Consider the following 24142-nt stretch of genomic DNA (forward strand, 5'->3'; position numbering starts at 1 on the left):
GGAAGAGACAGGTACAATCAAGTCAGTAAAGAGAAAAAAAAAAAAAAAAAAAGATTTATTAAACGGCAACGAAACCAGAAAACATCCCCCTAGCTTGCTACAGCCGGAACCTGCCCCCGCTCACCACGGGGCTGCTCCTCTCCCGTCCTGCAGCCTTGTTGGGTCTTCCCGCGGTCCTGGCCGAGGTCCCCGGGGTCCCTACGGCTTCTGGCTGAGCGTGGGCCCCGCCGCGGCGATGATGGAGGAGCTGCCCAGGCTGCTGCCCAGCGTTATCAGCGTGGTGCCGGCCCCTCCTGGCAGCACGCCCTGGGGCAGCAAGTGTCTGTTGGCCAGCGCCTCTCTGGTGTGGATGATGGTGCTGCCGTCGTCCACCACGGAGGGAACCCTCCCCAGGGTCTCCATCGTCCCCAGAGTGTGGCCGAGGGCCGAGGCGCTCTTGGTCAGGCTGACCTTCTCCCCGAGGTGCCCGAGGGGCCCGTCGCCTTTCACCGCGGCCAGCGTGGAGGTGAGGATGACGGTCTTGGAGGCGGTCTGCAGGACGGGTCCCACCTTCGAGTGCACCAGGCTGCCGGGAGGACTGGGAGCGCCGGCCAGCGGGGAGGTGGCGAAGGTGACGGCGCCAGTGGGAGAGCTGGCGGACGAGGAGGAGGAGGAGGAAGGCTGGATGCCTGGCAGCTTGAGGGGGACTGAGGTAGCCTCACCCATCATGGACTTGGTGAGCGCAGAGAGCTTGGCGTCCGACATGACGTACAGCGTCTTCATGGGGCTGGCGCTGGTCACTGCGGGGAAGGGGAGAGCGCGGTGAGCGGCTGGGGGATACGAGGTGCCCACCCCGAGCTGAGCCCCCCCGGCAGCACAGCTGTAGGGTTTCAGGCTGAAGAGAGACAACTTGCCTCGTTTTGTCACCAAAACGAACCCCAGCGCCGTCACAGCCTGGGCAGAGCACCGCAAGGAAGCCCCAAACCTGCCAGCTCCCTTCCTGGGCCTCTCAGACCCCACAAAAAGCCTCTCTCTTTTCCTTCAGTGTCTCACCCAACACAGTCCCTTCCTGTGGGGACAGGACCTTGTGGCTCCTTCTTGGCCAGGTACGTGCCATGCTACCCTCCGAGCTGCCTCGAACACGCTGAGCTCACGCTGCTCCCGGTGGCCTGGCTCAGGGCAAGCTCTCACCCGGCTCAGGCATCTCCAGCTCCATCCCAGCAGCAGCGAAGGCAGACGCTGCCGCGGGTGCTCAGACACTCACCACGCTCCGCCTTTGGGCGGCTGAAAGACATCAGGCTTCAGAAAATGAAGCCCTTGGCGCTCTGAGGCAATAGCAGAGGTTGTACACGGTGGTTACCCCGTCCAAGCCTGCTCCCCAGCCACATCTGGGGTTACCACAGCCCAGAGTGCAAGAGGGGGAAGGAGACGTCTCTGAAATCTGATCGCTGGGGTTAGATGCGCTCGGGACGTTGATTAAAGCCTGGAGACCCACTGCTGGTTAGAGACAACGCTGACCAGAAAGACCCCGACCTGGAGAAGCCCACGGCCCGTCCCTGTGGTCACCCGAGGCCACTCGCTCTGTCCCCCAGGAGCCCAGAGGGCTGAGCAGGGAGCAGCACAGCAGCAGTGCTGGCTCACCCGAATGGCACCACAGCTCCAACACGATGGTATCAGAGATTATCGCGGTGTCCCTCACGCTCTTCAGCTCGCCACAAGCTCCACCAGCAGCGAGGAGCTCTCCAGAACAGCGCCAGGCTCAGGCACGGAGGACACGGAGCGAAGGCTGAGGGAGCAGGGCGGGGTGCTGACCCCACCGCCCCGGAGGGGATGAGAGAGGCCAGACGTGCAGCAGGACCAGGAGGCTAAAACCCCTGCACGGGCTGGGAAGGGGCACAGAGACGTGACGATGCTGTCGAGCAGCAGCACGAACTGCTCCACGGAAGCTCCGTGAAATATTCCGGCTGGAGCACCTTCCGTGCTAACGCCCCGCTGCGCCCCGCTGCTCTGGCAGCTTTGCTGCAAACCCGTCCTCCCGTGGACACAAAGCCAAAACGAACCTCGGTGACAGCAGGTAGAGCTCTCCACAGATCTGACTTCACCCACTCATTATGACCAAAATCAAAAAGGACCAAAAACCAAACATAAAAGGGCCACGTCAAATAAAACGCACAACCACAGGATTAAACCCAGCGCTCCTGCAGCTCCCTGTTGAGTCCTGGGGGAGACCAGCAGAGACTGGGGGTCTGAGCCAGCACCGACCATCAGTTACAGCCGGCTCTGACGCCTGCGAGCAGCCAGCGGCACGGTGAAGCAGCACACGCACCGGCGTGCTCCAGAGCAGCCTTGTTTGGCCTCCGGGAAACTGGCACAGCTCCCCCCGAACCTCACCCACCAGACCTGGGTGCTGAATACCTGCTCGGCCTTCCCCCCGGCTCGGCAAATCGGCTGGACCGAGGGAAAGGAAAGCGCGTTTCTGGCGTGGCTGGAGGCGGGCTCTGCCGTGCGGAAGCCTTTTGAGGACGCAACGGGCTGCATCATCGCTCTGCGGAGGTTTTTAATTCTTTTTTTTTTTTGTAGTGTGAGGCTCCTAGCCGGGTATGCAGTGTTTGTTCGGGTGTAATCGGATGCGTCTGCTCTCTCCAGGCAAGGTAAATAAATGTAGGCAGCAGGGAGAGCGCTTGGTGCTAGCAGCGTGTAGCGGGGGCCCTACGCACAGACTGAAGGCGATCCCCCGCCGTGTTCGGGCTCAAGTTTTGCACCCCGCTCTTTGTCAACTGCACGGAGCGGAATCAGAACTGCGCGTACTTGTGCAAAGAAACCACAGGGGACCTAACTCAAAGAAGGGGGAAAAAAAAGTAAGGAAAAAAAAAAAAGGCAACGGACTTAAAAATAAGCAGCATTCAGGCAGCTACTCCCCAGAGGGGCTCCGCACACGTCACCCGGCAGGCATGGCTCCAAGCCGGCCTCCGCTCTGGCCCCCAGGCCGGCTGCCCGCGCCCCACAACTGCCATGCGCCTCACCTACGGGTGCTGCCGCGGCGGTCAGGTGGGCTGCGGGGTCGGCAGGAGCCATCTCTGCGCCAGCCTGGGCTTTGCTGAGATCCATCTGAGACAGCAGCTTGCCAGGAGAGGCGGCGCTGGAAGCTGGGGCGGCCAAGTTCCCAACTGCACCGTCTGGAGCCTGGAGGGGTTAAAGGAACGGAGAGCTGCTGGGAGCGGCCGCGGCGCTGCGAGGAGCGCCAGGACCCCAGGTGGAGAGGGGTTGGACCATCGCTGGGGGGCTGCAGCCGTTCCTCGGGGCCTCTGCTGTCCCTCACCTCAAAATCAGAGCGCGCCTCCGCCCTGCTTCTTCTAGCCTTGCCCTCACTCCCATCAGTCACGTCTAAACTCGAGGCAGAATCCGCACCATCGCGGATCCAGGGGGCTCTGTCCCCACCGCGGGCTGCCAGGGGGGTCAGGCCTGCTCTCGTGCTCTCTGCAGCACCCGCCAGGAACCGGAGCTCAAGCACAACCCTCACAGCACACAGACCTGCTTGCGAGGACAAGGCGCTGTTACTGGCAGCACCGGTGAAGACCAGCAAAGACTGGAAACTTCACACACGCCATCCTCGGCACCAGAAGGGCTCCCCGGGTGCCAGAGGAAGACTACACGTCCTTCTGGTGTCCACCAGATGTTTACAGATGCCCAGCGCTGCGACAACTGGGCAACTTGGATTCCTGTCGTAGGGCACACGTGGCCTTCCGCGACTGACAGGCTTCAGGCAACTCGCTGTCTCCTCCACCACCGACAAACATCGCCAACAAAGGCTTAGCTCCAGTCCGAGCCCTTCCTACCTGAGGCTCGTGCAGGTCACAGCCTGCTCGTCCACGCCCTGCGCAGCAATCTGACGGGGCTCCATCCGTTTTAACTCATTTCTGCCCCCAGGAGGCAAAAAGGTCAGACTCCAACAAGGGGTGGCGCATCCACGGCCAGCAGGGCTGGCTCCGGGCAGCACCAGGGGCTCCTCGCTTGCCTCATGCCGTTTAGGTGAGATCCTTGCCCACAGCTCAAACCGTCACACCCGCAGCTGCGGTCACTGCGATGCAAGTGGTTTTCTGCCTCGCGGCAGGACAAGAGCAGCATCCAGCATCAGCATGGCCACGTTTCACGGAGCTGCTCTCGGGACGCAGAGAGGAACTCACACAGAAAGCACCGCTCAAACCACGGTGCAGCGGTTCCTTGACAACAGAAGCTGCAGCTTGCTTGTGTTTTCACTTTGAAGCCACCCAAACACTCCTTTGCTTTTCTTACTCTGCTACTCGCAGAAAACATTTGTGCCAAACTCCCCGGGAAGATTCCTCAGCCTCCTGCCTCCCCTGTAAGGCCCGTGGGGGAAGGAAGAGTTACCCACTCAAACTGCGTCTCAGCTGCCGCAGGCATCGCCCCAGCCCCCAGAGTTTTAAATCACAGCCGATGCGTGGGCTTCACGCTTCCTGCACAGGCACAGAGGAGCCGTCAGCTGGAATTTCAAAGGAAACCCAACCAACAATGGCTTTGGCTACTGCTGAAAACACAAGAGTTTAAGCTCTGGCATAATCCCCCCGCCCGAGCCTTTTGTAAATTTGCTCTTTTACAGGAAGCCCCGGTGGATTACGTAATCCTGTGTGCTAAAGGTACACACGAGCTGATGTCAAGGGCTATAATTAGTTACAAAAACACACAGCTCACTCCATTTCCTGTAAAAGCCTGCTTTCGGTTTGCTTTTGAAGCAGCTCTCACAACCAACCACGCAATTAAGCACTACCTTGAACACACAAGCTCGGCGTTGTCAGCCCAAGCCGCAGCCTGCGAGCAGCTACGCAGCTTCTAGGATCAGCGAGGCAGTTTCAGGTGTCGCTGCCTTCAATCCCGAACCCACAAAGGAACCCGTTAACCCCCGGGCAGTCCGTGCCAGGGCTCATTACACCTCGTGGCTGCTGTTCTGCCAGATGGCTTCTGAGCGTCTCTCCCAGGTAACAAAGGGCACAGAGGGAAGCACGCCAGGTCCCGGGGTTTCTTCCAACGGCCTCTGAAGAGCCCCCAGACTGGGAGCTGCAAGGCAGCACGGCGTGACTCCCCCTCTGCTTAGGTGGGATCTGCACCGAGTGCCACGAGCTCTGCGTTTCCGAGCTCTACCTTAGCCGGCAGCAGCCCGGCTCTGCCAGCGCTCGCAGGCTCTGTTGCGCTACGAAGTGACTGAAAGAAACACAGACAAGTCAGGGGAGGAAGGACGCGGATACTGCCGGATCTCAACTTGAGCCAGCGGCAAACCAGGAGCCTGTGTGGAAACTACTGGCAACGGGATGAAGAAGCATGGGATAAATCCCAGCTCTGAAGAAGCACGGGATAAATTAAGGGCTCGTGGCTGCTGTTAATACTTACCCAGCTCCATCCAAAGGCTTCACCTGTAGACGATGCCTCCCTACACACCTCGGGGCTTCCAGCAACCCCGAACGACCTCGACAGACAGCAGCAAGGAGCAGAAGCACGCTCCCTGCCCTGCCTCCACCACACGAGCTGCCTCACTAACAGGGACCAGAACTGCGGGGCTTCACCTACAAGGCAAAGATTGCTCCGCGTCTCCTACACCAGCTCACCTGCCCCGGGCTGCGTGAGCGGTATCGAGAGCAGGAAAACCCCACGTGCAGGAGAACGGAGCCCCGGCCAGGCTGGAGAGATCTCGGCATCCTCCAGTGCCCTCAGCCTTTAGTGCCAGCTCGTAGGAACTGGAGCTCAATCCCCGCAGCCCTTGCTCCGTGCTCACCCCACTGCCCCAGCTGTAGCGTTTATCGCTCTGGGGATTTGTTCTCTTGGTCTCTCCTGTTTCCCTGCAAATGCCTGTCTCGAATCACTACTCGGCTCCTGCTGGGCAGTCAGTTGTACCCCCAAGTTTTTAGGCCGGGGGATGTTGCTGGCACCTCTTTGTCTCCGCTCCGTGGGCTCCTCTCATGACCCCGAGCTAAACCCCAGTTAATTCAGAGCTCCCGGCAAGCTTCAAAGCTTTCGTTTACCTCCGCAGCTTGCTGCTCGGACGAGTGTTGTATTGTTGCACCCTCAAGAGTTCAGTTTGTGGTTCCTTCACACTGTTCGTAAGGAAACCGCTTCTGAGCATCCCAGGCTCCCCAGGGCAGTGGTCGTGGCCCCGAGCCTGCCCCAGCTCCAGAAGCCCGTGGACAACGCTCTCAGGCCCAGGGTTTGATTTGTAGGGGGTCCTGTGTGGACCCAGGAGTTGGACTGCACGGTCCTTGGGCATCCCTGCCGGCTTGGGATGATTTTATGGCAGGGCCAGCCAGGTGCTGCCTCCCGCACTGCTCATCCTCAGGCAGCCAGCGTGCCCTGCAATGCCTCCTTCGGTCCCCTAAGGCAGATTGCAGGGCTGCCTGTGAATCCTATGTCCCGCCAGGAGAACGTCTACAGTAGAGGCCTGAGTGCTGTACAGCTGGAGCTGGGATCGTGGGGAGGCCACCTGAGCTTGGGTTAAACCTTGCTGATGGCACATCACAGCCAGCACTCGCCGAACGTCCGAAGAACTGATCTTTCTACCCTCAAATTTACAGATCCATCCCCAAACTGGCAGTGGTTTAGGACAGAGCCCAGGGACACACTTGCAGCAAACGTAGCGCATCTGCTGCCTCCGGGTTTTGGGGTGGGGGATCTGCACTGCAGTACCCAAGACCACTACCTGCACCACCATGACAGAAAAACAACCCTCTGCAACTTCTTGTGCCCTCAGCTCATCTGCACCACGACTCATCCTGGCAGCCAGGATCCTTCTGAGCCAGTAGCTGGCACACCTCTAGCACGGACCCAGCAAAAGCATTTCCTTCTGTCAGCGATCCACTGTGAACAGACACAACTTGGGAGCACGCGCTGAGCGCTTGGTGCGTTGGTTTTAACAGCACGGCAGCGAGACGGGGCAGAAGCTGAGGTCCTGCAGTAGGCAAGAGCCCAGCACCCTGACACCCGCTGTCGCATCGGGGCACCTGGGAGTCAGGAGCAGCATTTCCAAGAGGAGGGCACCACCAGACAGCACAGCCGACCCCCCCTCCTGCCTGAACAGACGGGATAGACGCTACGGCAGCTGCCCTCCTCCTCCCACCAAGCCCTGTCACTGCCAAGAGAGCCCAGAGCTGCGACGAGAGCTTCCATACCGATGTCAGCGCTAGGAGCTAGACAGAGATTTCCTCGGGACGGTACCACCAGACACCGAGTACAATCTCTGGAGGAGACGACCTTGCTGCTAACAGACGTGAAGGTAACCCGGGTCCTCCAACCACCACCTTGCAAGGCCCCTCGCTGCCCAGCCTCAGCAAAAGAGCAAGGCTCAAACCCAGGAGAGATGCCGTGACCAAGAGCGCTCTCCCCAGGACAGCCGTTCCTGCCCGTGAGCTCTCTCTCACCACAGCAAATTCTTTCCGAGACGCCGAGGATTACCTGAGGGGCCTGCGTCTGCATCGGCTGCTCGTCGAGCTGGGGCTGCACAGCCCCCATCGCAGCCTGGCTGAGCGTGGTCACTCGGCTGGGCTGCCCCCGCAGCGTCACAGTGATGGTCGTTGGGGCCTTCAAGCCTGGAAAACACAAGCGAGACGTCCCTGAAGCACAGGGACTGCGGGGCCCACGTTCGCCCACAGGGCTGCATCAGCAGTCTGCTCCCAGTAGAGGCGGCTGCCCACAAGTCGCTACCACGCGCGGCTTTGCACAGCTACAGCTCAGAGCGCCACAAAGGCAAAATAAACCTTGGAAACACCAGGCCTGGGGCGCTCCAGAAGCCTGCAGCGCTTGCCTGCCTCACCTGCTGCCTGGTTGGAGATCTGAGCCAAGCCAGGGAGGCTGCTGGCCAGCTTGGCCAGTCCCCCGTTGGTCAGCAGCTGGTGAATGGCCGTGGGTTTCCCGCTTGCCGAGGCTCCCACAGACAAGGAGGTGGCGACTGGGATGGTGCGGACAATCGTGCCCGTGCCTGTGGTGATGGCACTCAGGTTCTGGATCGGTGCGGGTGTCTTCACAGCTGAGGTCTAGAAGGAGAAGCAGAAGCACTGAGCTCCTGGGAGGACTGGGGATGGTGGGATGGCACAGCCTCTCCCTCCCGCCGGAGCTAGAGGTCAGAGAGTTTCCACGCTTCATCCTGGTGGCCACAAGCAGGTCTACAAGCGGGTAAAGCTGTCCCTTCCAGCCTGCTCATGCTCATTTCAACCTGAAAGCAGAACTGGGAGAAAGGCTGGCTCCACTTCTACTGAGGCCTCTCAAACTGGAAGGATGGGGAGCACTGCCTGACGGGATCACAGACGGACAAGAGGAGGACAGATTGCTGATCCTCCCCTCTCCATTCTCCAGACCCTTATCAGCATTTTCTAGGTGGCTGCTAAGCCCTTTTGAGTACAATTTCCCACAGCCCTGTTCCCTAGAACCAAGGCCTTTTACGGGAACCCTCACCCTCATCACCTGTCAGACTTTGGGCACATTACTCCAGCTGCAGTTCACACCCAGCACCACTCATCTCTCCCGGTCCTGCACCACACATTATCTGGGCTCCAGCTCCTGCCACGTCACCCCCGTACTGCTTCCCTCCAGAGAGCAACCTGGGACGTTTGCAGGCTGTGTACCTGCACGGGTGACCCAGCAGCAGCCACGCTGGCAGGAAGGGCTGATGACTTGGTCCCGATGTCCTGCAGGCTGAAGCTCAGCCCTTGCAGCAGGCTGCTGGCAGATGCTGCTCCTAGAAAAGAGGAAAGAGCAAAGAAATTAGCCCTGGAGAATTAACCACCACGGAATTCCATGTCTGTCATACAGCAGTGCCTGCAGAACTGTCCTTTGAAGAGCAGCATCCCAAGCAGCCTGCAGGGATGCTCCTAGTTACCCCATACACACAGCCCAACAAGCTTCACTGCTGCAGCGACCAACAACGCCATCTGAGAGAGGGGAGGCAAGGCACAACTGGGCAGGAGCAGTCGTACTGCCAAAAGGAGGCTGGTTTTGGTACCTCGAGGCATCATTACATGAAAACGATGCAATTAACGGGTTAGTGAACATTCAGCCTCATTTACAGCATCGCTCTGGCCCTCCACGGGCTCTGAAGAGCACTACAAGTGCCACCTCAGCCACCGCAGGGCCGAACCCAAAGCAACCAGTGAACGCGAGAGGATCCCCCGAACGCTTTGGAACCTGGTTTACCTTTTACATTCACAAGAGACAGGTACCTTGGAGGGCACTGGCGGGCTGGGCCTGCATGCAGTGGGCGCTGCTGGCTACCAGCCTGCTCTGCAGGGCGTGGAAAGCGCTGGGCGCCGTGCTGCTGGGGATCACGGCAGACGGAGCAGGGCTCATGGAGGAGCTTTCTGTTGCTGAGCTCAGCCTACGAAGCAAGCAGAAGAGAAAGGGACCTCTTAGTGATAAAAGGGGCAACGCAAGATGGCCTCGACAGCACGCTGTCACCAACCTCGCACAACCAAGCGGGGCTTCTGGAAGCGGTAGGCGGGGAGGTGATGAGCTAAAAAAACCCAAAGCAAGAGACAGTTCCCTGTGTGCTCCACAGCGAGGAGCACCTGGGGCAAAAATCTGCGCGTTTCCAGATCAGAAGGAAGGTGCCACAAGGGCTGCATCACCCTACACAACGCAATCTACCTTGGAGTGAAACATTTCCCATTAAAAAATGGCTTTCTGTCTGAGCACAGCTCTTCTTCCTCTCCCCACCCAGGTCAGCTGGGGTCCAGTTCTCCAGAGCATGGTTTAAATTAAACTGGAGAACAGTGATCCGAGAGATTGTCAACACCACACTCGTTCCTCAGAAGAAATCCCAGTGGCCCGTGAACTCCAGAGCCAATACTGAGAATTCTTTCGCTAGCTTTGGAAAAAAAATAATGCTCAACTATCAAAGAACGAAGACAACACTGGGTTTTTGGCAAAGACAACGGCACAGGCGTTCAAAAGACTAAGATAAGCAGCCCTGCAGCAAACCTGGGTTTGGAAAACCATCCAGACACAGCCCACCAGCCCGGCACCACACCACCTTCCCCGTCTGCCCATTTCCACCACTCTCAGACTCGACCACCAGCTGAGGAACAGTTTTCGGGAGCCTACGTGTCTCCCTTCTTCAGAGAAACCCAGTCACAAGCAAGGCAGCCTCGCAAGGAGGCGCGGGGCTTACAGAACCAAAGCTGCACTCACTTGGAGGCGGTGAGCAGTCCGAAGGGCTCCTTCACACCTGACACGGACTGGCCGACAGCCATGGGGACCGGCTTTCCAGAGACAACTGCAAAAGAAAAAGAAGAAACCTAACTCTCCGTCCTCCGTGAGGCCTGAGGGATTCCCTGTCTCGCGCGCTACCCCCAGGCACAGCCCAGCGCTGCGGGCCACGGGCTCGTCCTGCTCCCAAGACCTCTCCTCAGGGAAATCGCCGCCGCAGCCACGAACACACTGGAGGCACCGCGCCGCAGCGGGTCAGGAGTGGCACTCTGAGATGTGAATAAAACCAGACAGCTGTCGTCGTCAGGGCGTGACGACAGGCAGGACTCAGGGAACCGGCTTGACGTCCGACAGCAGCGGCCGCTCAGGCCCTCACCACCAATTCTCTCCCCTAAGCGTCGCCTCCGCTAATCCCCTCCTAGTCCTCGCGGCACAGAGCCACCGCCTCGTGCGCTCGGTTAGGGTCTGGCTGGCTGCTGGAGCTGGATTTTGTAAGCACTCCTTACAGACACTTTACAAAATACACAGGGATGCGGCGAGTCGCAACATTTGTTTATTGTGTCACAATATTTTGTTGGTCGCGGCCTTTGGGATACAACTGCGTTTGTCTCGTGCTTTCCTCCTGCTCACGCGCGGTAAGAGGGAATTCTCGTTTGGTTGGTGTTTACTTCTGCAACTCATTTCCTTTCTGTGGAAAGAAGTAAAGTTTGGAAAATTAAAAAAAAAAAAAACGGTTGTGAAAACCAGAGATCTTCAAAGCTGCCCGAAGATGAACTGTAACCCTACAAAAGGACGTGTATTTATTAGTTAATTCTCACATTTCAAAACAACCGTTAATTAACCGAGAAATCCTAAAGGAGCACGATTATTTCTCAGCTTGGAAAAGCCTCCGATCTCCTGACACCTCAAACGGAGACACTGATGTGCTGGCCCTGCACTGCACCGAGCCAGCACCAAAAACGAGGAACGGCGTTACACGTCTGGGGCTCGGAGCTGGAAAAGTCCTTTGCACGAGCACGGAGAGCAAGAAGGCAAAATCCTCTGTGTCCAGGAGCGAGCAGCCAAAGCTTCTGCCCTCCTCACGAAGGCTCGAGGGGAAGACGACCGAGCACATCACCTCTTCTTGGGCAGAAGGACCTCTGCAACGCCCGTGGCGGCGGGTTTTCTCAGCCCCACAGGCAGGAGAGGAGCTGGAATTTGTTAACAGGTGGATGAGGGGTGAATTGTCCCGGACTTCAGGTCACTGCACAGCCCCAAGGGGCAGCCGGCTGAATGGTGAGGTCCGAACACGCTGAAGTCTTCCAGAGGAACATCGCCGTCGTCCGTAAAGCAGCAGCGCGTTCCCGGGGAGAGCCTTGCTTCCACTGCGGGGGACACGCAAGCAGGCAGCGGAACCGGAGACCCGCACGACCTACGTGGAGCCAGGCTTTGCCAGGAGCGGCCCCTCGGTGCCTCACAGGAAGGTACAAAATTCACCTCGCAGCTCACGAGGCTGCCGTCAGGCACCTCGCTGAAGGCGTGCGGCCCAAACCGCTACGGAAAACCGTCCTGGCTACGCGCTGCCAGCCCCCACGCGTCCCCAGCTGCCCCCTAGAGCACCACATCGCACCTCGAGCCTCCGTCTCCTTCCTACAGCTGCCTCCTCCAAAAGCCAAACACCGCAGCTCCCCTCCCCTCCCCACGCCGTGCCCCGGAGGAGCCGGGCACCGCCGCGACCCGCTCTCTGGTTTCGGAGCGGCTTTGCGATCGCAACTCACTTTCTGCCTGGGTGGTGAGGGGTGCTCCGTTCCCCACGCCCGCAGCATCTCCGTGGGAGACAATGGTCACCTTGATTTTGGCTCGTTTGGAAGTTTGGCTGCACTGGGTCGGGCTGGGGGTCTGATGCCTCTTCAGCTGCACACGCACATCATCTCTCTCAGCCCCTTCCGAGTGCTCTGAGGAGACTGGAACTAGGGGACACAGAAGTAGCTTTTTGAAACCGACGGCCGATTCCTCGAGGTCAGTGCTGCTCCAAGGTGTGCAGAAGGGACACATGCCCATGCATACTTCCACAGCTCCCTCCATGCCAGCCTTGCCCATCTCCCATGCACCGGGACCCCTCGCTTCTCCTTTCCACCACCTACGCTGACTCCTGCGTGCCCTACGCTGCCGCCTCAGGGCCGGTGCTTAGCTTAAGCTGCTCCCAGGCATACAAAGCCCGTCTTGCCCTCTGCAGCGAGGAAAAAAAAAACGGATGCCTACAGCAATAACACATCTTCACGTGGACACTTTTCATTTCAAAGCACGGTACAATCGCTCCTGGCATCCGACCCTTCCTGCAGCCCTAATTTCCAGACGAGGGGGACGAAGGTGCAGACTTGCAGAGCTGGTGCAGGCGTGCTGTCAGTGCTGGGATTAGAGAGGAGGTGTTTGTGCGCCTGTCATTCAGCACGTCCCTTCCCGCGCTCAGAACCGGCCCTCAGCGGGCTGGACAGGAGCCTACAGGTGGCCGGGAGGCGCCAAGCGAAGCAGCCACGAGCAGGAGAGGTGCTGCAGCAAAGCCAAGCCCCACGCACCCCACGCTGCGTGGCACTAGGGAGAAAAGCAGCAAGCTGAGACCCCTCTTCCACGCCAAGGGCTCGTTCTGCTGTCGCGTCCTTTTGACCCTCTACATCCGTTTCGTTCTGCCTGCAGCACGAGCTTGCTGGGAAAGGATTGTCCAAAAAGCACAGAGAGCCCGTGACAAGCGCTTGTGGGTGGCACGGGGACAAGAGGGGGTCACGAGACAGGATCAACGGCACGGGGACAAGAGGGGTTATCCTGCCCGTCCGCTCCCTGCACACCCCACCGCCAGCGTACGGTCACCCGGCCCCGAGCTGAAGTGTTGGTGGAAGAAAAGTGAGAGCACGGATCTGCCTCCTAGTGCGGCGGTGGCAGCCCGGCAGCGCTCACAGCCGCAGCCCTGCCGCGATCTGAGGCAACGGGGACAGGCTCTGGAGAGCCTTCTCCACCAGGAGCTTTCGCAGAGAGCCGTGAGGCAGCTAACTCCCTGCCGGTAAAAGCCCTGGGTTTCTAAGTCACCAGCCTGGAAGCCAAGATACAGGGCATGTTTTTATTTATATACACGTCATCAGTACAGAGATGTGCTGGGTATGTGCCTTTATTCCTCTCCCTGCACACCCCACTACCTGCGTGTCTCTGAGCTGCGGGCTGGGACGAGGCTGCACCCAAATCCCTTGGTGTCCGGCGACTTGCAGCAGCGTTTTGGGGCTGCTCTGCTCCCCAGAAGCTCCGAGCCTGCTGCGTTGCTCCCGCTGCAGACCCGCGGCCGGAGCGCGTGACTTGGTCACTCGTGCAACGCTCCCACGCCTCCTGCTCGACTGCAAACGCGCTCGGGCACAGCCGCTGCCCGGAGGGACCTCGCCCGCTGTGCACGGACTGCAGGCACCGAAGCCCCCCGAGTGCCCCAGAGCGCCACCAGCCAAGCAGGATGGGGAAACGGCACGTGCACAGGCAGTGGCCTTAGGTGCCCCTCAAAGCAGTGAGCAAAAGTCCCTCCTCATCACCACCAGCGAGAGCAGAGCCTGCTGCTTCCCGCAGAGGAACGGGGACACCGCTGCAAGGGGCTGGCCATGTGCTCACAGCCCCAGGGGGCGGCGATCACCCCCACGTACACAGCACGCGTGCCCCAGCTTCCTACCTCACGGCTCAGGCAGCTGAGCCAGCGCAGTAACGAGCCCCGAGACGTTAACGACTTCCAGTCTTAGCAAAAGGCAGGGCAGGCCACAGCATCCCCGATCAAGCATCCGGGCACCCGACTTGGACACCGCGGTTTCCCTTCCCCACAGCAAGCAGAGCTCCAAGTGAGCTCCCAGGCTGGTCTCTACACACGGGGAGACCACCAGGTCTCTTGAAAACAGGGCTCGAGGGAGAAAGAAGCCTTTAAAGCCACCACCTCGGTCTTTGTGCCTCAGGGCTTTGTCACCACGGTTGTGCACGCACGTTTGGACCGCGTCCTGTGTGCCACAACAGCACGGACGTCACTGTGTCCTCGGCAATTAAAAGCACCGGCACTGGGGGTGCTGCAGGCATTTGTCACCCCCCCAGCAGTGCTCTCAGCTCCCGGGGTCACCTGAGCTGAGCACGGCCACCCCACAGCACAGCGCAGCCTCCCAGAGCCTTGCATGTCAGGCTCTCTTCCTCCCCTAGCCCCAGATGCGCCCAGTCACTGCCTTCAGAGACACCAAAACGCCTCTTTATTCCCACTGCGGACCCTGCCCCTCAGTGCCTCAGCCCCGGAGCACCTCACGCGCTGACCTCCACCTCGGGGTGCTCCAGCACCCAACAGGAGCCCACAGGATCCAACAGGAGCCCACAGGATCACAGCTCAGGAGCCCAGCTCAGCACAGCCAAACCTGTCAACAAACTCAACCCATTACATCCTTCTCCCACCACGCCGCCGTCACCCCACGGCCATCCCTCTCCCCGCTCTCTTTGCTCTCCTCTAACCCCCCTCTGGCCAAGAGACGCTGCTGCAGCCTCCACCTCTGCCCCTTCCACTCGGGAGCTCCTTGGCAGTGAGGAGCTCCACCAGCACGCAGTCGGTCTTTAAGCTTCCCAACGAGTCACCACGCTGTCCACAAAGCTTTAGTTCGGAGCAGAACTGCTGCCAGGTGACAGCAGCGTCTACCTGCCGGGGCAGGGGACGTCAGCGCTCCCAGCTAGCACGCGAGCCGTTTGCTTAAGCTTCGGATACAGCAATGAGAAAGCAAAAAGCAGGGGACGAGGGGACGCGTTGGGCCACGTCCCCCCAACCAATGCAAGGGGAGAGGAAAATGGTGAAAGAAGGAAGCCGAGAGACAGAGAAAAGGAGGGAGGTGGAGAGAGGCAGAGAGAAGTGAGGAGATACTCACCAAAGAGACATGAAGAGGTGCCAGGAGGAAGAGCTTTCCTCACCAGCATGTTTTGTTTCAGAAAAGCAGCAAACTGAGCTGAAATGAATCAGAGAGAATTACAGTATCACAGCCCGGCTCTGGAGGGGGGCAGCGACCTCCAGGAACACCACTGCGACGCGCAGAGACCTGGCAGCAGGCAGGCAAACAGCTCAGGGCATGAGGAGACACGCTCAGCTCCTCTCCGGATGGCAGCGCAGCGCATCCCGCGCCACACCGGGCATCGCCCCAGCTTCTGCAGGGTCCCAGCAGCACGAGCCCTCTCCAGCCCCACAGCCAGCGCGTCCCTCGCCACCTGCTGCCACGCCGCACGGACGGCACGCCGCAGCAGCGCTCCTCACAAAACGAGGCAAACCGTCCTCCTGCCTCCCTTACGCTACCTAGAAACTTTCCCCTCGGCTACGACAACGGAGGAAAAGAGTTCTTTAGTCCGTGAGCTGAGAAACTACGAGATCCAAGCTTGGATTTCCCCCTGGAGCCTAGCCTGAGTAACACAAAGGCTTTAGAGAGTGCGTGGTCGCGCTGCTGCAGGAGACGACAACAAGTCTGTTCAGGTCTGTCCTGAGCGAAGGAACGAGGCCAGAGGGGAGGACGGAGAACTGCTCCCCACTCCTGCTGGTTTTGGCCAGAAAGGATCCTCAACAACCAAACCACTACCGACAGCCACAGCTGTCACAGTCAGACTGAAGCTGCGCAAAAAAAGGTTTTTAATCAGCGTCCAACAGGACAAAACCCCACAGCTCAAGCAGTTCAGAGCGGGTTTTCCTCTGCTGCTTCATGCAGGATGACTAATTACCGCAGGCCCGCTGCTCCAGGCACAATTCAATGGCCCCAACCGTCACCTGAGAACCTTTAATCTCCCTCCCAAGCAGCCTGGAGGCACCAGTCAGGGGGCTCACACCCCAAAGGGAATCAGAGCGTGGCTACGTAGCGGTTTTGTCAGCCAGAGCACGTGAAAATCCTTCCCACTTGGAACAGCAGCAAGGCCCCACGAGCTGCAGAAACACCGTTTCCAACCTAATTTCAACCCCCTACAAGCTGCTGCCTTCAGCTGAACAGGGAACTGAGCTGCAGAGCCAACTGCCACGGGAAGCTTGGAGTTCACAACAGGACTCAGAAGGCAAAACCTAAAAGAGTCGGGCAAAAATCCAGGTGCTCGGAGGGAAGAGGGTGGAAAAGCCGCAGGAGGTTACCTTGTGCCTGCTTGTGTGTCAGGATAGTGTCCGTCCTCTGCACCTGCCTCTTGAGCAGCTGCGTGGTGCTGATCTGGGTGGGCTTCTGGAGGGAGGACACCGCAGCCATTTTAGTCTTGGGGCTCGACGTGGGGCTGCTGGAGACGCTGGATAAGTCCTGCTCAGAGAAGGAACACCTTACCCCCGTGTTCCTCCGAGGAGAGGCAATCCTAACCCTTGGCGCAGGCAAGAGGACGCATCCCTCTTCTGAAGCAGGTCTAAATCCAAAGGTTCCTTTGCCCAAAGCCTTTAGTCCTTTCACATCCTCTTGCCTCCCTCTTCCAACTCTACCACCTCGCACCGCACATCTCAGCGGCACGAGACATCCCTGTGCCCCGTCACAGCCTTCCCCACTCGCCATATCCCAGAGGGAGCCCCTACCTCCGAGCCCGAAGGCGAAGCGGGCACTTTGGCTGCCGGGGAGGTAGGCCTGCTGGTTCTTTCTGGCAAATCAAACGACAGATCCCTCCTGGTCGAGTCACGCGGCTTCTTCTTCTTCTCAGCGTCCAGGTCACGGGGATCAGAGCCCGAGTGGCTCTCCGCTCGAGTGAGGACTCCGGTCAGGAAGTCAGCTATTTCATCCTAGGCAGGATGAAACTAATAGTTAGGCTGTGCGGTGCGCAGGTCTCTAAATAATTCAGCTTCACAGCTATAATTAAAAAAAAAAGAACTGAAGGTTCTCAAAGAAAAACTGATAGGGCTCTCCGGATTGAATATTCCACAAGCAGAAATCCTGAACCCTTGGAGGCAGACCTCAATTTCTCATCAAAGCTCCTAACTCCATTGATTTCTGACACATGGAGGAGAAACGTGATGGTTTCCCCAGTGCTCCCCAACGTACTGCTTGCTTCCCCAGGCAGATGAGAAGCCGCAGAAAACCGATCTTTGCTTAAAGAACACAAACAGGAAGCTCACGTCTCTCCTCCTGTCAGAGGACAACCACTTCAAAAACCACTTGAGAAAGATTACGTTTGTTCAGCCAATACTGGCAGCGAGGTCATAACTCGTGATCAGAGACGTTTCAGCACATTTTTTATAGGCACCAAGTATACAGGGAAGATTTCTGACTTTACCTGGATGCATCTGTCCACCATACTCTGGGTCAGGCCTTCTGACTTCTTTTTGGCTTTGCTTATCCTAGTAAAAAATAAAAATTAATAATAATAAAAAAATCAAACAAGTGGAAGTCAGCAAGTATTGTTCTTCCCCTTTCACGCTCACTACACGATTCTTCACTGGAGAACAGAACTCAGAAATGACCGGCTTGCTCCCTTACCCAGTTTGGCCCCACAGAGTGAGGAACGAGCTGGCTCCCTTGGCGCTCAACTCAAGAGCACCGTCTGCTGGCAAGACGAGATTCATCCTCAGAAGTGCTGAGATGAACTTTGGGGACAGCAACACGGGCCCAGCATCACTCAGTTTATGGCCAAAGCTTCTTGCAAAGCAAATATATCTCCTTTCCTTCAGAGCTTTGTCTTCAGACCAGTATCAGTCTGGCTTTTCTCTCTTTCCTCTCCCTTAGTAACTTTTCCTGCTATAGATCTCTGACTGACAGTGCTCCAAAATACTGTTTGCATTGTTGGATCCAGCTCTGGCATCAGGCTAAACCCGTTCTCATACACAACTTGCTCCCATTTTTGGTGCAGTTATCCCAGAGACACACGAGTGTGACTGGAGAACAAGCTCCCAAGTTCACTGAAACCTTCAGCGCCTCCTGCGAGGCTCCTGGGGCCTCCCTTACCCCAATACCAGACACAGCCTCCATCAGCTGCATGTTCCAGAGCCAGGGTGGCAAGAAAAAGCAGATAACCTGCTCTAGTGTCGTGCCGTACTGTGCCCTGGATCTTCTGCTTCCCACTGGGAGAACCAAAGGGGATTTATCCCAGAAAAATCACCCAGCCAGCCATCTCTCTATCCAGCACACTGGGCTTTGACCAACTGCTCCCTTTGACAGAGCAATATTAGGCAGGGCCACGTTTTTTTGTGAGCAGCGTGCGCAGGTGCTGCCCAGCGCTTCAGGGCAGAGCATCCATCTCACAGGACATCACCTGAGGTTGTCATCTGCTCCTCCCACCACCACCATGCTGTTATCAGCTCGGATTTTCTCCCGGAAATCTTCCATCGCTTCGATGTTGCACTGCAGGGAGTTCTGACCGATGACAAAGAGGACAGGGGTCTTCATCTCCAGGAGGGGATCATCGACGTCCTGCAAGAGCAAGGGGGGCTGCAATTCAGAAGGGCTGTTCCAGGACGCAATCTTTGGGGCCCAACACGTTTCTGAAGCATCTCCCAAACAGGTAAGCACTTCCCAACAGGAAAGCACGTGCCACGGAGGAGCAGGCAGCACGTCACACGCGATCCCAGTGCGTACTAACTGCATCCTGGAGGAAATTATGAGTCCCGTGGTTTGCCTGGACAAGGCTGCACATCTCAGATACCCTGTTCCAACTCATCCTTCCTCTTCCGAGCTTTTGCACACAACCCAGGACAAAGCTGAAGAGGTGCCAACAGCACCGCAACTGGCACTGAAGCTCTCCAGGGTGAGCCCCGGTGGGATTTACGCAGTCATCCTTAGGGGAACTCTGCTCATGCACTGCACCATACCCACAAACGTCTTTTACACAGGGCTAAGGATTTCCACTGCCGTCTCAGAACTGGCTATTTCACCAGCACAAACCGTAATCACTCCCAACACGGTCACAAACCGGTCAGCTAACAAAGGAGTGATTTGGGATCCACAGAAATGAACTTCAGTCGTCATCTCTGGTGCCAAATGACACAGTCAACAGGTGACGCTCGTGTAAGACCCAAAGGAGCTGCAAAAACATGTTACAGGAGGGCCAAGCAAAGGGGGACAGGACTTCACACGCCTGCTATCGCATCAGGAAACCTGTTACAGATGCAACAGTTCGGCCTGCTGGGCACATCCCCTCCAGATAAAACCATCACAGACACGTTCCTCAAAAATCTTCCCGTGCTCACTGCACTTCCAAACCACGTTCTATGAAACAGTCTAGGGAGGTTAAAAACCAAACAATTCTTTAAGTGGCACCCCCATCCCTGCAGTCCTTACCCCTCTGGGGCCATCAACTGTTAGAAGAGGGAATCCAAGGCACACAACTGCAGTGACGTACTCCATCACTGAAACCTGGGTAGAAAAGCAACAAGTCAGCATCCTCACGGTCCTCTGCTGTAGAGGTCGCTTTGCTAGGCTCAGGGCATGGAGATCTCTCACGTATTTAGACTGTGCTTGGGTGCTTAAAAGGACTGGGGGGAAAAAACACCAGGGAACTCAAACTCCTTTATGCCCCCATGGCAAAAAAGGATGCACCTCAAAGCCAGGCCTCAGCAAGAGGAAAGGGAATGGAATAATAATCCCCCAGAGCCTCAAACGCACCAAACTCCGACCCGAAGTTGTCAAACTGTCTGAGAGAACACAAACGAAACAGGCACTTACGTGACAGGCCACCAAGGCACCCGTGTTCCACCCGATCAGGATGATCGGCTTGTGAGAGAAGTGGTTGTGAATCTACGGGAGATAAAGGACAGCGATGGAGGGACAGACAATGGGACGCTGCCGCTGGGCCCCGCAGCACCTGCAGGCCAGGGGGGCACAGGCTCGCCCTGCTCTTACCTCCGCCACTTTGCTCCTCACCGCGCCAATCATGTGCTCGAGACACTGCAACACCCCCACCCCGCTGCCGTTGTTCAGCAGGTGGGTGGCGATGGGAATCACCTGTCATTTGGAACGAAAAATGAATGAATAACAAAGGCACAGCAGGCACCAGTAACAGCCACAGGCTGGAACCAGTTTCTACACAACTTTGTGCTTTGTCTCTCCCGTGGAATTCAGTTCTAGCTGCTAAAAAACAGAGGAAACTCCCTCCAGAGACGACCTCTGCTGCTCACTGCAGGTGGCAGATGCCAGCCTCTGTTTTTAGCAGAGGCAAGTATTTTGGTGAGCCAACGATTACAAAAATAAGCTCAGCAGCTGCAGCCGACCACAGCTGCTAACGTGAACTAGCTCCTAACGTGCCCGCCTTCCAAGCCGACCGTACAAACCTTTCCCAAGCAGGAAAGCTGCGACTGCCAGAAGCGGTGCCGTCGAGAAGTGGGGAACATGGAGTTGGAGGGGCCGGAGGAAGCAATCAGGATGAGGGGGGAGCCAGGCAATTTGCTCTGCAAAGTTCAACGAGAGATACGTGAGGGAAGGCGACCTCCCAGCCCCAGACCTCATCGCCTGCTTCCCCGTCCTCCCGCTGCTCCCGTCCCTCACGTGCACCAAGGGGTTCACAGGGGCAAACTTAAGCAAAGCTTCCCACGAGAGGACGCCGCATGCTGCGTGAGCTGCTTCTTGGTGGTAAGCTCATGTAAGAGCACCCTCCCAGGCGGGGGCTGAAGAGGAGCAACACTCTCAGCACAACCCTGATAGGCCACAGAAGAATTAAAAGGGTTATTTATAAACCCAAAGCCCAGCCTGGCCCACACCACTAAGTGGGAGGGACCTTGCAGAGCTCATTAAATGCGCAAGCTTTCACCAGCAAATGTTATCGTGGGATAGTATGGGGGAAAATGGGTCCAACAACAGGATTCCCCTCATCGAGCAAGGCTAAAAACCAGGAGGAAAAGAGCCCAAGGAGCACAGCAGAGACAGAAGGAGAGCCAGCAATGTGAGCCAGCGGCCCAGAAAGCCAACTGTGTCCTGGGCTGCACCAACAGCAGCGTGGCAGCAGAGCGAGGAGGGGGTTGTGCCCCTGCTCTGCTCTCGTGAGACCCCACCTGGAGCCCTGCGCTCAGCTCTGGGGCCCCCAGCACAAGGACTTGGAAGTATTAGAAGGAGGCCAGAGGAGGCCACGAGGATGATCGAGGGGCTGGAGCAGCTCTGCTATGGAGACAGGCTGAGGGAGATGGGGTTGTCCAGCCTGGAGAGGAGAAGGCCCTGGGGAGGCCCGATAGCAGCCTGCCAGTGCCTGAAGGGGGCTGCAGGAAGGCTGGGGAGGGACTCTGTCAGCGACTGTGGTGATAGGAAAAGGAGTAATGGCTTTAAATTAAAAGGGGTAGGTTTAGATTAGATGTAAGGAAGAAATTCTTTACTCTGAGGGTGCTGAAGCCCTGGCACAGGCTGCCCAGAGGAGCTGTGGCTGCCCCATCCCTGCAAGTGCCCAAGGCCAGGCTGGATGGGGCTGGGGGCAGCTTGGGCTGCTGGGAGGGGAGCTGGAATTAGATGGGCTTTCAAATCCTTTCCAGCCCAAACCATTTTATGATGAGTACACCAGGCAGCGAGAACGGCCTCTCGCTCCCCGTGAGCCCCCGGAGGTACTCACTGGTTTGTTATGCGACAAGACACCCACTGCAGGGTCCCAGGGTCTCTTCAGCAGCAAGGACAGAGCCTCAGCTCCTGCTGCCCCCGTCTTCGCGGTGGAGGAGAGCAGCATCCTATCGATCAGGGTGGGGATCTGAAACCAGAGGCCAGAAACTGAGTACACGCACGCTTTTTCCAACGGGTTTTTAAACATCATCCCTGCCTCCCCAAAGAAAAAGGGGAGAGACTCCATCAGGTTCCTTTCAATGAGCTTTACAAAGGGAGATCGTGGTAAGAGGGTGAGGTCTCTCGCTGCTTTCATCACCTTTCCTTTAAGCGTTTGCAGAGCGTCCAAGTACGCAGCCAGCACCGGCAAACTGAGGGTTTCCACTAACGTTGTGTGAAGCCACTGGATCAGCTTGGTGTCCCAGTTCACGCTGGCCAGCGCCTGGCGGACCCTCCGAGCACATTTGTCCACCGCTATCCTCCTCAGGACCGGCTCATTGCAAGCCTGAGAACCAGGAAATTAAAGGAGAAACGCACGGGTTACAGGAAAAATCAAGCATGCCACGTGCATCCCAAACCACAGGAAAGCATCGGTCTGGGCAGCTCAAAGCCCGCTGGCAACAAGCAAGGACCAAAACCCTTCCAGTGAGGACAAAATCACGCCTCAAGCAAGTCCAGAGCTGCCTGGTTCTTAAGACCACAGAACCCCAGAGCCAAGACTTTCATCTTGACTCAGTCGCTTTGCTCAGGGGGACTAAAACCAGGCAACAAATCTGCTGGAAGGTGAAAGAGGTGAAAGAGCAACAGGGAGTAAGAGATCTTACCCCTTCGTTGGCCAAACGAGCCAGCCTGTCGGACTGCAGCGCCTTGTGGATCTTGTTAAATAGCTTGTTCTGAGCCATTGTCCAGCCCGTCCTGGGGAGAAAACCAAAGACTTAACGTTGATCACTGGGACACAGGCAGCTGGGTCCGGCGAGCAGGCACAGCTGGGCATCAGCTGCACCTCCAGAACCCGCTTACAGCTACGGAAAAAACGCGTTTTGTTAGCGAGGATTTAAGTTAAAAAGACTGCTCAACAAAAAGCACTTAGATTGTGCACGTCACCAGGGCGTATCGGTGAACATCCCAGCATTGGAATAACAGAAACAATAAATAAGACCAAAATAATTGTTCCTTTTAGGTTATCTCCCTATTTCTCAAAATAACTGTTCCTGTGAATTGATTGACTACAGTTACAGGGAAGGTTACAGGGGGGAGGTGGAATTTACGCACACCCTCCTTTTTAGTCTTCAACACTGGAATATGGCTGAGCTGGGGACCTGGGTGTCACTGTCCCAAGCTCCTCCAAAGAGAGGAGGCAGCTCCAGGCGAAGCGTGCAGGAGCTTCAGCAGCTGGGCCAGCCTCCACCATTAAACCTAACAGTTTTCACAGCAGGCAAACAAGGAATTTGGACACAAGAATTCGTTTCCTTTGAACATCACTCGGTTCAGGAACGTCGCTGCGTATTACGTCACGCTAAAAATCCCACTCTGGGCGGCGTGGGGTTGTTTCGAGCCCCATTTGTTCTCCCAGCTGGCCCCAGCTACCTGTTGACGTGTTCCTCCCAGTCATCCGGCGGCGGAGGGGCGTCCGCGTCCGTGCGGGCAAACATGACGTGGCGCTCGCACTCGTTCATCACGCTGCGCGCCTTCTGGTTGTCGTAGAGCGGCACGGGCGTGGGCGTCACCGTCTCGACGTCGATGGGGAGATCTGCTTCGCTGTGAGGAAAAATCACACGTTAGGGAACGGGATCGCTCACCTCTGTGCTCTTAAAGTGAGAAAGAATCTGTAGCCAGCTGGGGTCCTAAGTCCGGCCACGGCTCCCAAACCCCGGCTCTGGCTGCAAGAGTGAGCACAGCAGCAGGAGTTGTCTAAATTGTGTGAACAAGAAGCACTAGAACGTCCTGACTTTAACACTTAATGACGCAGCCGTAGCTCCTGACAGGTGTTTGCAGCCAGCCAGAAGCCCCTGAGCTTCATCACCTGCTACCACGCCGCTCCTGAGGGAGCCCAGGCAGCTCCCGAGCCCCGCTGGGGCCCCAGACCCCGACACCAAGCCCCTGCACCATGGCCCCGAGCGCATTCCTGTGTCCCCAAGCCCGGTCACCCTGTGCCCTGCCCTGGACCCCCAGGCCCTGCTGCAGCCCCCAGACCTTCCCTCGGCCCCGTGCTCCCCACCACAGAGCCCAGGACCTGCTCCAGAGTCTCACCAACCCACGTCCCCCAGGCTCTGTCTCCCATTGCACCGTCCCCCCACTCCCACAGACACCCGAAAAGCTTCCCAGCTAACACCCAGCCCCCTCTCAGCCCCTCCCCATACTCCCAGATCCTGTAGAGCCCCCCAGCCCCACACTCTCCCCTCACAGCCCCCCAGGTCCCACAGGACACCCCCTTACTCCACAGCCCCTACACTGTCCCCTCAGAAGCCACCCCAGGCCCCTACACCCCCTCA

General features: G+C 57.6%; 1 protein-coding gene across 5 annotated transcripts; it reads right to left on the minus strand.

The window, feature by feature from the left end:
• Positions 1 to 31: 31 nt before the first annotated feature.
• On the minus strand, positions 32 to 23403 carry KANSL3 (KAT8 regulatory NSL complex subunit 3). 5 transcript variants are annotated; one of them, XM_035345209.1, is made up of 21 exons: positions 23238 to 23403; positions 22475 to 22565; positions 21970 to 22155; positions 21667 to 21798; positions 20405 to 20521; positions 19977 to 20078; positions 19800 to 19871; positions 19416 to 19490; positions 18391 to 18548; positions 17416 to 17479; positions 16724 to 16924; positions 16304 to 16460; positions 15072 to 15149; positions 11937 to 12128; positions 10162 to 10246; positions 9195 to 9349; positions 8601 to 8713; positions 7793 to 8012; positions 7435 to 7568; positions 3003 to 3162; positions 32 to 779 (listed from the first exon to the last, which is right to left on the minus strand). In XM_035345209.1, exons 1-21 carry the CDS (start codon positions 23324 to 23326, stop codon positions 199 to 201), a joined length of 3162 nt encoding a protein of 1053 aa, XP_035201100.1. In that variant the 5' UTR covers positions 23327 to 23403; the 3' UTR covers positions 32 to 198. The 5 variants fall into 5 exon arrangements, with proteins under 5 accessions (XP_035201100.1, XP_035201101.1, XP_035201102.1 ...); XM_035345210.1 differs by lacking the exon at positions 15072 to 15149; XM_035345211.1 differs by lacking the exon at positions 11937 to 12128.
• Between the last annotated feature and the right edge of the window lie 739 nt (positions 23404 to 24142).

This window comes from Oxyura jamaicensis, chromosome 22 (assembly GCF_011077185.1).
Source record: "Oxyura jamaicensis isolate SHBP4307 breed ruddy duck chromosome 22, BPBGC_Ojam_1.0, whole genome shotgun sequence".
NCBI lineage: Eukaryota > Metazoa > Chordata > Aves > Anseriformes > Anatidae > Oxyura > Oxyura jamaicensis.

Bases quoted from the DNA above. Each gene is read 5' to 3' on its own strand.
- KANSL3 (XM_035345209.1), bottom strand. From the start codon at position 23,326: ATGAACGAGTGCGAGCGCCACGTCATGTTTGCCCGCACGGACGCGGAC. The intron at 21,799-21,969 runs GTGATGAAAGCA...CTCTGGTTTCAG, and splicing joins TGCAAACGCTTAAAGGAAAG to ATCCCCACCCTGATCGATAG. The intron at 8,013-8,600 runs GTACACAGCCTG...TTCTCCTTCTAG, and splicing joins CTGCTGGGTCACCCGTGCAG to ACCTCAGCTGTGAAGACACC.